This window comes from Protopterus annectens, chromosome 4.part1 (assembly GCF_019279795.1).
Source record: "Protopterus annectens isolate FY-2018-M chromosome 4.part1, PAN1.0, whole genome shotgun sequence".
Classification (NCBI taxonomy): domain Eukaryota; kingdom Metazoa; phylum Chordata; order Ceratodontiformes; family Protopteridae; genus Protopterus; species Protopterus annectens.
This window is the reverse complement of record NC_056734.1, coordinates 967929606-967942238: the sequence shown is the minus strand read 5'-3', so window position 1 is coordinate 967942238 and position 12633 is coordinate 967929606. Positions and strand designations below refer to the sequence as shown.

Sequence of the window (12633 nt, the reverse complement as noted above, 5' to 3'; positions counted from 1 at the left end):
TACTCTCCCTCCGTAATATGCCCATTTCCAACTCCTGCCATGCTTCCTTATGCCACAGTGTCTTTTTTACTGAGTGTACTAAATGGGTCCTTGCAATTATTCTAAATGTTACTGTATTAGTGAAAAGTACTGTCAATACTACATTCACTCTTCATTGTGCATACCTGAGTAAAGGCTAGAGGGAATGTTTATCTTGCAGGCTGGTGCCTCCAGGATGACAAGAGTCTAAAATTTATGGTAATGAATTTACCCAAGACTTTATGTATCTATCATCTAAGAGTCATCCTTTACTTTTCCAGTTCACAGTGAGATATTTCTTTGTGAGATGATCATTTGTTTCAGGCAGTGTTTATTGACTTATATGCCTATAGACAGGTAAAATGTTAAGTAAGTAAAGCAATAAAATTGACAACTCACATGCAACATATTGCATGCAGCTAGTATCCTTACCTATGTGCTAGATGGTACTATACAGATGACTTGGACTTCATATTGCTTGAATGACACATGACATTCATGGGATGATAATATACATTTATTATTACAAATACAATGCTTGAAAAGTAATGCTAGCTGGTTTGAAATCAGTGGAAACAATAAGTATTATGAAAGCTAGACCTGCACAGGGTGAACATGAAACTCAACATTGGAATCAGGATTCCACTGACAGAACTATGACTCCAATATAAACATGCATGCTAAAAATGTTCAGTTCTTTGTCAGATTTGAGGAATTTTACAAAAGCATGGCTCTCTCCGCTGACAATATCCTAAACACCATGGAGTTCATTCCTTAGGACAAAACTGCTGCCTTCATTTCAGCACCCCTTAGACTGCTGAAGTTTGTCTACAGAGAAAATTGCAGCTTTCATGTTCAGCTTCTAGTCCTGTGGCAGTGTTGTAAACAGTAAGGGGCACATGCGCACACGCATTAAGCAGTCCATGAAATGCAGTGGTTGTGAGATGCAGCAGTACATTAACACAGAGGAAGGAGGATGGCATTGCTTTGCCATCTCCTGGGATTATGGATAAGTAAAACATCATAGGCTCCGGATCTTTTCAATTTTCTGTTTTTGCTTGATTCTGAAAGGCATATCCTTTACAAAAATTCCATCCTTTCTTCTTCATGAAGAATTCTTTTTATTTGGCAAATCTGTGGTTCTTCAGTTAAGGTTGTGGTGCTGCAGACTGAGATGATTCACAGAACTTTTTCACCACACTGAGCACTTGTGGGATGGGTTCATGGGAGAGTTCTTGGGGCAGTTGAAGACTCTTCCAAATTCATCAAACTGTGAAAGACTGCCAATAACCCTAAAATAAAAAAAAGAGTTTGAAAATAAAATAAGCAACTCCAGTATCTTTTTTTCAAGCTCACCAAATAGAGAAAGTTTGCCAATAATTTTATAACAAAACGAGAATTTGAAAATAAAGATGCAATTCTAATATGGTGCAGTCCTTTTTTATTTTAAGACAGTGTTATTCTTTACTTTACTGTTGTTTTATTATTATCCTTACTGTTGGTACAGAGGGTTATGTTTATGAGGTGTAGTTCCTACAGTACAAGGTTTGATTCCCTTAGCCCTCATTTGCATACTGTGTGACCCTGAGCAAGTCACTTAACCAGGAAGTTTGTGTCACCCCAAAAAAGGATTGTGTGTCCACTCGGCCTAGCTGATTTACAAATGAGTGTTATTATTATTAGTAGCAGCAGTAGTATTACCCTTGTCAGATGACTAGAATTCTGGCTTTCAGACTTTTCACTTCAGTATCAGAGACAAAAGCTCACAGATGGGCATACATTTTAAATATTGATATTATACACTTAGAAACGTGATAGAACAACAGAATGTGGACCAATGTGTGTTTTCTTTAGATAGCTGGCAGCTTGACAAGGTATTAGTGAATGTACAGTTGTGGGGAGGAGGTGAATGAGATCAGGCCAATAGTCCTGGTGGCACAGTGGTGCAGCGGTAGCATTGTCACCACACAGCAAGATGTTCTCCAGTTTGAGTCTCAGCTGGCATGTCTTTTGTGCAGAGTCTGCATGTCCTCCCTGCATTTGTGTGGATTTCCTCCGGATGCTCCGGTTTCCTCCCACATTACAAAGACACGTATTTGGAGTGCTTCTCCCCAGGCCTCCGCTGAAAACTGGCTTTGTTCAAGTTGGACTTTCCCAGTGAACAAATGTTAAATAAATAGTCATTTCTGATGGAAGGTATGAGTAAGGTTATGATTTGGGAATAGGTGAGGGAGTATATATATTTCACTAACTACAAGTGCCCAAGTGTGGGGTAGCTGACTTGTTAGAAGGAGCTCTGACATTTGTAAATGAGGAGAGTACTTGGGTTTAGATAAGCACATGACTAGCCACCAGCAGTGTGCTAATGCGACTAGATCCAGTAATTGAAAATGAGAAGAATACAAGGTTAAGAAAACCCGTAACTGGCTACCAAGGGAGAGAATACGGCTCTGAAGATTCTTCTAGAGTGCACTCATATATATGTGGACCTTTTTCGCCACCAGGCAGGATATCAGTTGGAATAAGACCATAGCTGGTTGTCATGAAAAGTATGAAATTACAAGGAGCTCATAGCTGGCTATTAAGAAATGTGTACACTTGTAAGGATGCCAAACATTACTCCTTAGGGAAAAATATAATTGTGACTAACCCAGTGATTGATCATAATGGCACTGTATGATTATGGTTACAACAATACTTGTCTTTTGGGGTGAGGGTACTATTAAAATGACATTTAGCAGGTAGTAAGGAGGCTGGGATTGTGAGTGGGTTATCAGTTTGCCAGCAAGACAGATGACTGCAAGGCGTGTAAATGAGTGCGATTAAACCCATAAATGTCTGCCAGCTAGACCTCTTGAGTATCTTAGGCCTATATTTGCTGTCAGTAAGTGTGTGTGTGTGTGTGTGTGTGTGTGTGTGTGTGTGTGTGTGTGTGTGTGAAGAGAATTACATCTGCTTTTGTGTAAGCATGTATGAGTGGGAACAGATGCATAATTAGCCATCAGAGACTGGCATGACTATGATTATTAGACCAAAACTTACTGGAAGCAAAACAAAACTATATAAACCAAAAAAACAAACAGATCTAGAAGCCCAGAGTAGAAGGTAAAATAGTTTTAATGAAGCGCTTTTCATCGCTGACCATACAGCAACTGCTTCAGATAAAAAAACACTAACAAGTCCGTTCTTAAATAGTAAAATGTCACATAATAAGACATGTCACATGTTAAATTGCAACGTATCACACCAAAACAAACCCACCTATTTATGATTATGATTATGCCTACAGCTGGCTAACAAGGACCTAAAATCATACCTCTCAACCTCATAGTGCAAAAAATCTGGACAAAGTCCAACAAAATGGGGGACAAAGGCCCAAAAATAGGGACATATTTTAAATATTGCTCTTATAAACTTAGAAAGCTGATTGAGTAACAGGGTTTGTTTTAACATACATTTTCTGAAGGATTTGAAGTCTGAAACTCAAATATATGTCATTATTTAGTGACTTCAATCCTCAGATTATCCCAGTGATTTGCCAGAAAACCACACATTTTATGAGGAACAAGCCAAAAATATGAGCCAAAAATCTGGAAATTCTGCGAAAATTTGTACAGTTGGTAGGTATGTATGCCTAAAACTATCCTCTACAAATATATTTGGAAACTAGAGAAGGACAGAACTGCATGTAAGGCAATTCACTTGATCACAATGAGATATCTCAGATGCATTCGCTAAAGTGTCTAACTGGTGGCTGTGTGTGTGTGTGTGTGTGTGTGTTTATATTTGAGTGTGTGCATGTTTCTGTCTATTTCTTTTCAAGTCCCCCCTGTATAAAACCCGCTTTAGCGTGGCTTTGCGCGATTGTGCGCATAGCGCAGCATCGGGCAACGCCTCTTAATTGGGTTTAAACCATTCTCGGCCCCACAAAGTCTGCTCTTCACTTTTTCCCTTAGAACTGATCTAGTTCTCATAATAAACACCCTATTCCTACTCTAAAGCCTGGCACTTGCTCACTAAAGCAATTATATAAGTCAGCACTAAAAAATTAAAAGCACTACACCCACACAAACTCCCCTTGAGTACCTTGTTCCCCATTGGCCCTTTTTTCAATTATAAAGGAATTCCCAATACTATTCTAGCATGTCCAAAGGTCAGTTGTCAATCTCCTCTCCGGTCCAGCTGGGGAATCTGGGAACCTTGAGGCAATGTTACAACTGCCTCATGTACACAGACATCTCTCTCCTCCTCCCAACAAATTCCAACACATGTGAGAGATGCAACCATACAGCCAAACTGGAGGCTAAGCTCTCTCAACTCAGTACTAGTGTAACCAGTCAGGAGGAGAAGGAAACCACACTGACTACAATTCCAGTCTCACATAGACCTACCATGACAGCAAACCAAACACATAAACACACAAAAACATACTCGGAGGCTCTAAATAAAAATCTGCCTAAGCAACAGAGACCTCCAAAGCAGACGCCCAAGCAACCGCTACCCCAAAACAAAACACGTGCAACACATAGCTCACAAAGCCAGTGTGCCGAACAGTCACAGCCCTTAAGGCTAAATAACACACCTGATACACTTGTAATAGGTGACTCTATCGTCAGGCACACTGACGTCCCGCTCACCAGGCTGAACAAGGAGAAGGTCATGGTGAGCTGCCTGTCGGGCCCTAGGATCCGCCACATAACACAAGCACTCAGGTCACTCCAAGGCAAGTACAAATATGACTCAGTAATTGTCCATGCTGGTGTGAATGACCTGAGATGTACCTCCCTGGACTACATGAAAAGAGACATAGAGGAGCTCTCTGAGCATGTAGCCCAGGCCGGTATGACCCTGACCTTGAGTAGCATCTTACCCTCACCAAGAATGATGCCACAATATGAAGACAAGATGATCAATTTCAACAATTGGCTTAAGTATTGGTGTCATTCAAAGGGGATCCAATGCCTGTCAGCCTGGGATGACATGCTCGACAAGCCACGATGCTTCGCTAGGGACGGCTTGCACCTGTCACCCCTGGGCTTTCGGATATTGGCAAAGGCTCTTGATACCCCTAAGGTGCCTTTTTTAGGCAAGGCTCAAAAGACAAACCCACCTCCATAGGTATCACAAGGGATAAGAAACTAAGAGTAATGCTACTCAATGCCAGAAGTCTAAACCTCAAGATACACCCTAGCCCAAATATTATGAAATTGTTAAATGTCAAACCTAAACCTTGTCTCAATTATGTATATGCTTTTCTCTTTTTTCCCTGAACTTTCATGCAACTGTTATGTTGAAACATTTTATACCTTACCATGTTATGTTGCCTTTTTTTTGAAATGTAACTTAATACCTGTTGTACTGTGGAGCTTTTCTCCCCGGGTCTCTGCTGAAAAGGGATATGTATCCAGTTGGACTAACCCGGTAAACAAATGTAAAATAAATAAATAAATAAATACACGCACTCAAAACTCTCCTTAGCATGGAGAACATTGATATCTGTGGAGTAACAGAAACCTGGTTCAAGGCTCCCGAGAGCACCCCAGCACTGCCAGGTTATACCTCATACCATGTTTTTTGGCCCCAAAACTTTGACCGAACCACAAAAGGAGGGGGAGTATCAATATTCGTCAAAGATACCCACACCTCCAGGTTGGTGGCACAGCACGAAGCATCAGAGACTATCCATGTGCAACTAACAGTGGGTAAAACTGCCTTCCAGTTTATAGCCTGCTACAGACCACCCTCCCAAACCCAGGAACCCCACTCGGCCTTCCTGAGAACAACGGAAAATATGAAGGTCTCTCCAAACACCATTATATTGGGCGACTTCAACTACCCAAACATAGACTGGGAGCATTACTCTAGCTCCAACACCCTAGCCCAAAGGTTCCTAGAATTTATAAACTCAAATGCTATGGAACAACTTGTTACCACTCCCACAAGAGGGGAAAACATACTGGACCTGATCATCACCAACATGGGGACTCTATGCTCCAGACCAGAAGTGTATCCCTCACTGGTAAGATCAGACCATAAGCTAATCTCACTAGATATTCATATCCCGACCCCAGCCCCTGCCCAGAAAATCACAGTGAAAAACTTCTCTAAAGCAAATTTCACACTCCTCAAAACCGAGGTGGAATCCTTCAAAGCCCCCGGGCCTGTGGAAAATACAGCCCAGACTGCAGAATCCTTTATAAATGCATTCTATGAACACCTTCAGGAATGCATGGATCATGCAATCCCAAACAAAACCAAGACCCAATCCTCCAAAGGCAGGTGTCCTGTCTGGTGGACCCCAGCCATAAACAAACTATACAACAGAAGGAGGAAGCTACTACATGATAGAGCAAAATCCCAAAAAGGGAAGGCATCTCTGATCAGTATTAGCAAAAAACTACGGGCACTCATAAAATCGTCTAAGGCCAGCTTCGAGAGAAAAATTGCACAGGAAACTAAGGATAATCACAAGGCTTTCTTTAGTTATGTTAGGAACCAGGGTGGGAATTCCCAGATATGCTCAGAATTAGTCCAAAATGACAAAAAATACACCGAACCCACAGACATTGCCAACATCCTAGCTGACAGGTTCAGCGCAAACTTCTCCCTCCCTTCCCCACCAAAAGGGCAAATATCTATTCCAGCAGAGTGCTGCCCCCCTGACATCTCAGACGCTCAGGTAAGAGCCGCCCTCTCCAAAGCAAAAAACACAGCATCAATGGGACCAGACGGTGTCCCGGGCTGCGCCCTACATGAACTCCAAGAAGAACTAAACCTAAACATAAAACTACTGTTCAATCTCAGCCTTACTACAGGATATGTACCCAAAGAGTGGCGTACAGTGACAGTGGTCCCTCTCCACAAAGGTGGTGCCTCAACGGATCCTGGAAACTATCTCCCCATAAGCCTGACTAGCTTGGTCTGCAAAGCTATGGAAAGGATCATCATGGACCTCATAAATAAAGATATTGGGGACCTACAGACACTGGATCCTACCCAGTTTGGCTTTGTTAAGGGCAGATCCTGCCTCTTAAACCTGGTTGATTACTTTGAAACAGTCACCAAGGCCATTGACGAGGGGAAGGTGGTCCACACAGCCTACCTGGACCTCGCAAAAGCCTTCGATACAATACCTCACTCGGGCATTATAGATAAGCTCACCAGCTTAAATATAAACCCCTATGTCACTAGATTGGTTGCCAACTGGCTCAAGGACAGAACCCACATGGTTAGAATTGCTGGAGCCATGTCAGACTCCAAACCAGTTACAACTGGCGTCCCACAAGGCTCAGTCCTGGGACCTCTCTTGTTTGGTATATATTTCTCGGAGGTACAGGCCAACATGGAAGGACTGTGGCTGAACAAGTTCGCAGATGACTCCAAACTGGGTGCCTTAATCGACTCTCCAGCCGACACAAGCATCCTACAAAAGGGCCTCATAGAAACAGACAACTGGTGCCAGAGCCATGACCTCAAGCTAAACGCCAAAAAGTGTATAGTCATCCCCTTCGGCAAAAACAAAGTGCCCACAAATTACCACATAGATGGTAATCCATTAAGTACGGAAGAAGTAATTAGGGACCTGGGGACCCAAGTTGATAGCAATCTCTCATTCGACAACCACATGGCCAAAGTGGTTAGAAAAACATTTTATATAACCCACCTAATCATGAAGGGATTCACATCTAGATCAGGGGAGGTCATCATGCCTCTTTACTCATCCTTCATCAGGCCCATAATTGAGCACAATGCCCCTTTTGGGATATACCTTACCAGACACCTGCAGCAACTGGAAAGACCCCAAAGGTACCTCACCAAGAGGATCCAAGGGCTCAAACAGATGCCATATGCTGCCCGGTTAAAGAAACTCCAGCTCTACTCAGTGGCATACGGCCTGCTCAGAGGCGATCTGTGCCTGACGTATAAAGCCACGTCCAACCCGGAATTAATGGACAAGCTGCACCTCAAAAAAATCCAAATCCCATCGAGCTACGCGCTCGAGAGACTTGAACCTCAGCACTGAAATAAATAGGACATGCTGGAGGGACAGATTCATAACCCAGAGGCTCCCTTCACTCTGGAATAAAATCCCAGTCCAGGTTAGGCAGTCCCTCATTGACTCTCTTCAAGAGGAATCTTGATGAGTGGATGGGAGATCGTAGATTTACTCCGGGTATCACTTCTGTGTCACTGTTAGACAGAGGCACAGTATACTATCCTCAAAAAAGGGCATAGCAAAATTCATTTAAAGTGGGTGGCAAAAGCCAAACACACTCTGGCAAGGCTTGTAAATGCCCTAGGGCAGATAGCCTAGTATGAACCTATGAACCTATTTCTGTGTATATAGTAAATTAAAAAAAATACAAAACATTTTAACAGTACCCCATTCTCTAAGTACAATAATGCCATCCAGGGTGGGCATTATCAGGGAATTCATGCTGTTACAGAGGTGGTACAGCTCTTGGCCACCCCTGAAATGCATTAATTTCTTGAAAATGCCTGCCTTGCCAGACATTATTACTTGCAAAATGTATACCCTTGACTGTGTCACTGAAATGAAGGTGCATGACTGACTGGAAAGAACTTGGATAGGTGTTAACGTGTCTGGTCTACAAAGCAACGACACCTAATGGATGATTCAGAATCATGTTACATGTAAAAGTATTAATTTCTGTGTATGTTATATACTATTATCAATTTGCTGACAATGTATTGAGTCTCTTGAAAAATATTTTAACTCATCTTTGTTTTGAATATATTGAATATTTTACTAATAATGAGTAGGGGTGTCTATATGATCAATAAAGAATTGTCTGGATCTTCATTTGTTGATACCAAAACATAAATATAGTTAATTATAAGAAATGACAATGAGGGATTTCATGCTGTACATTCCACAGCTTAAGGTGAATTGCTTAGCTTAAAAATGAACTGTTCTTTACAATATTTGTTTAGAACAACATTTATCAGAAAGGTGTACAACAAGCCTTCTGCAGGATGCACAACATGGTCAAACACAAATTTTTAGTGAATGCTATTCAAATTGTTTGACGTTAGAGATGTCATTTTAGAAGTAACTACAAGAGAATAACTATTTTCGTTAAGTACAAGATCAATGATTTGTGGCTCCCACAAATACAAAATTCCAACAGGAAACAGTGAAACTTGTAACTTGGTATTAAAACTATTCTACGGAGGACTTTACCAACTTCACTGTCAATATGGGGGGAGGCATTCTCTCGTACTCATGCTACCTATATACACTAACTAAAAGATTTCTTTACCTTGAAGAAAGGGAATTATTTTAAGGCACTGCAGTACCAGACTCATTTAGGTATCTCACTTTTGGTATCTTAGTCTTGATGATCCATGGATTGCAATTCTGGGAATCAGACTTTTACAGGGAAATCCTTTCAAACACCTACTTTTGCTATGTATTACACAGAAAGCTATGTAGCTTTAAAAATTATGAGCAGGTTTGGTTTAATGTGAAAGGTTAATAAGTTCTCATTGCCCCCGATGGTCACCCATACATCTTAATAAGATATATTTTTGGAAAATGAGCAGGACATTTCCAACTGAGAAGTAGAACATAAAAATTTCAGACTGCTACAAAAATCTGAAAACAGCTATTAGAATGCAAAAGGTGTGTTATAAAAAATGGCTGCTCACATGAAAGACAACTACAAAGCCTTCTTTAAACATTTTAGAGGCAGTATTCTGGCAACACACTGAGTTATTGGAGGACAACTTAACAGTTACTGAACAAAACACTGGTGCCAGTACTTTGTATAAACAATTTAATATTTCTAATTCTAAAAGCAACCCAAGACAGGAAATGTGGTACTGATAGTACAGCTTGACCCAGGAAGAGGCCACTGAAACAGCCATTAAGGTGATTAGATGTAATGCTGCAGATGGTGCTAATGAATATAATGGTATCTTCCATTTAAGATTCGTCTGAAAATAGTGAGCTGCTTTACCAGTCTTAATAGTCATGTCACCCTGTGCTGTGATTCCATTTCCAAATGGTAAAAGTTATGGTGCTGCTTTTAATTACTAGTAGATACGTCTTAAAGTACAATTGGGAAGGTATTTGAGTGAGCACTGCTATCCCTATTATGTTATCACTAGGCAGCTACATGATATGTCCTAGTAAGGCTTCATACCTGAAAATCTTCTCTAAATAACCCTGGAGAATTTTACAGCAATGTAGTTGACAATTCTGAATATGGACTGTATATGTTTTATCTACTTATGTTTAAAAAAGGTATTTGATTATGCATCACAATTTCTTGAGGTTATGCAAACATTATAAATAGAGCCATTATACTGAGGTTAAAAACTGTTTGTGTAAGAGAAGTTACAGAGTTGGTGTGAGGGATAAGTACTCAGAGAAAGTTATTGAAAATGTTGGTGTTCCGCAAGGCTCCGTGTTGGGACCATTTCTGTGTAGTTTGTTTATGTCCATTCCTCTCTCTCTCTCTCTCTGTCTCTCTCTTTCTCTCTAGCAAGGAAACTTACACAGTAGTCTCATCCACACGGGCAGCCAGAGTCCACTCAAACCACCCACCATTTATTTTGGACAAACTTTGTACCACCTCTGCCCTTGTGCTTTAAGTTCACTGGAAACATCTTTAAAGCATGCACACAGCAGGCTTATCCAAAAGGGAGTCTGAGTCCATTCAATTCACCCACCATTTATTTAAGTCAAACTGAGTACCACCTCTGCCCTTGTGATTTAAGTAAATGTTAAGAGCATCCAGTCTTCAGCGTATATTTTATTCTGCACAATGGCTAGTCTGAAGACAAGTGCTTCAATGTCCTTTTTGTAAGCAATGGCCATATAGTCTGTAAACCCTCCTCCACTGGCATCCTGTTTATCAGCTTTTATTCTCTCCTTTCTAATAGACATTGAAATTTACTCCTACTACTCAAACTATTTCTTTCTCTTATATTTTCCTTCACTTGTTACTCCCATTATTTATATCCTCCTGTCTTTAGTGGAACTGCATGCCTTCGAGGAAGTCACCCTTGATCTCCCCCTTCATTTCTTACTTCTTCTTGCCTGAGACATTAGCTAAATCACTTTCGGCTCTGAGCTAGTACTTGTGCACAATCAACATTGATTCAGTGTACTCAACTGTCTCTTTAGTGTGTTTTTATTTTTCTATAGAAATGATGCCTGCAAGCAAACAGATAAGTATGTAATAGTGAAGTCTGCAGTTTTAATACTAGTCTGTCTGCTATACTTGTATGTAAATTATAAATATTACAAATAACGAGTACTCTCTGTGGCATCCCCAAAGTCTCAAACAACCTACTAAACAAGTATAGTAGGTCCAAAAACAAAACAGTGTAAGAAACTTTTCTGTATGGAAGATTTTCAACCCATATATATCTAGTTAATCACTGTATATTAATCAGATCAGACAATGGTAGTAGAAGTAGCAAACTTAAACTCATCCTAAGTAAAAAAATAATAAAAAATATTATTAAGTATTCAAAAGTAATCCAAGCAAGGTAGGCAGTATGTTTCCAGTCGAAAATCCTTTAAGTACACAGACAAGTGCTCCAAGTAAAACAAAACTAACAGAATAATAATTTCCTCACAAGCTTTCTAACTTGTGAGACACCTGAAGAACTTAGGGAATGATTTCCTAGTGACAGGCTATGAAAGTCATATGTTAAAAACATCCTGTAACCCATTACATACCACGTTAAATCATTTTTAATTGAAGTGTATATTTTGTTTCCATCATCATACACTTTTTTCTTTTTCTTATTCTTTTTTTCACTTTATTCTAAATGATGTGTAATAACAATACTAATTATATAATAATATTTTTTGTAGTTAGTTTGTAGAGTTCTTGTACACAGACCTGAAGAAGTCTAGAAGGATGAAAGCAATCTTTGTTAACAGTAGGATATGGAAATAGAATATGATTTGCACGCAAAATGTATATGTATATATTAATATATATTTTTAGATTGGAAAGATATAAACCTTAGACCTTTTGGCAGCTATGTAGTATATTGTATTGGATAAATCACAGACTTAATAATGTAGTTAAATAAGAGGCACCACATCATTATTAATTTTATTTAAAGTACATAAGGCTTATATTATTATGACAGCTACAAGTAGGGCAAGACAAGCTCGAATGTCACACTGATGGGGTAAGGGATGTGTATACCAATACACTCCCCGGGATTCATGAAGCTCGGCGTAAGGCTTGCGCCGGCGGTGCAGTGAATAGCCGGCGCAGTAGCGCCATATACATATTAATGAGAGTGCACCGGAATCACAGACACGTGCGTAGTGTACGTGAGCGAGCCCAGGTAGGATGCGTCTGGAGGCGTGTCTAAGCCGGCATGAGGTGAGCAACCTAATGTGCTGACAGTCACGGTCCGCCCACAATAGTAATGGCAGCAGCCAGGTCCCGTGCAGAATGAAACGCACGTACAGTATGCAACATAGTACCCGTCCCAAATTAACGGAGAAGCAAATACAAGCCACGAAGGCATAAGTGTACCCGTCCAAGGAGCAAAGGATACGCATAAGACCGCTCGTTCCGCAATGCACCGCCAGTGTTTACACTCAGAGAAGGTGTA

At 40.5% G+C, this 12633-nt stretch overlaps 1 protein-coding gene across 2 annotated transcripts in view; it reads right to left on the bottom strand.

The window, feature by feature from the left end:
• Positions 1 to 518: 518 nt before the first annotated feature.
• Positions 519 to 12633, bottom strand: part of ECEL1 (endothelin converting enzyme like 1) — a 2857191-nt gene continuing 2845076 nt past the window's right edge. For both annotated transcript variants that reach the window (XM_044070676.1, XM_044070677.1), the window contains one exon: positions 519 to 1310. In XM_044070676.1, coding sequence (XP_043926611.1) covers positions 1211 to 1310 — 100 coding nt within the window. In that variant the 3' untranslated portion in view covers positions 519 to 1210. The remainder of the gene's footprint in view (positions 1311 to 12633) is intronic.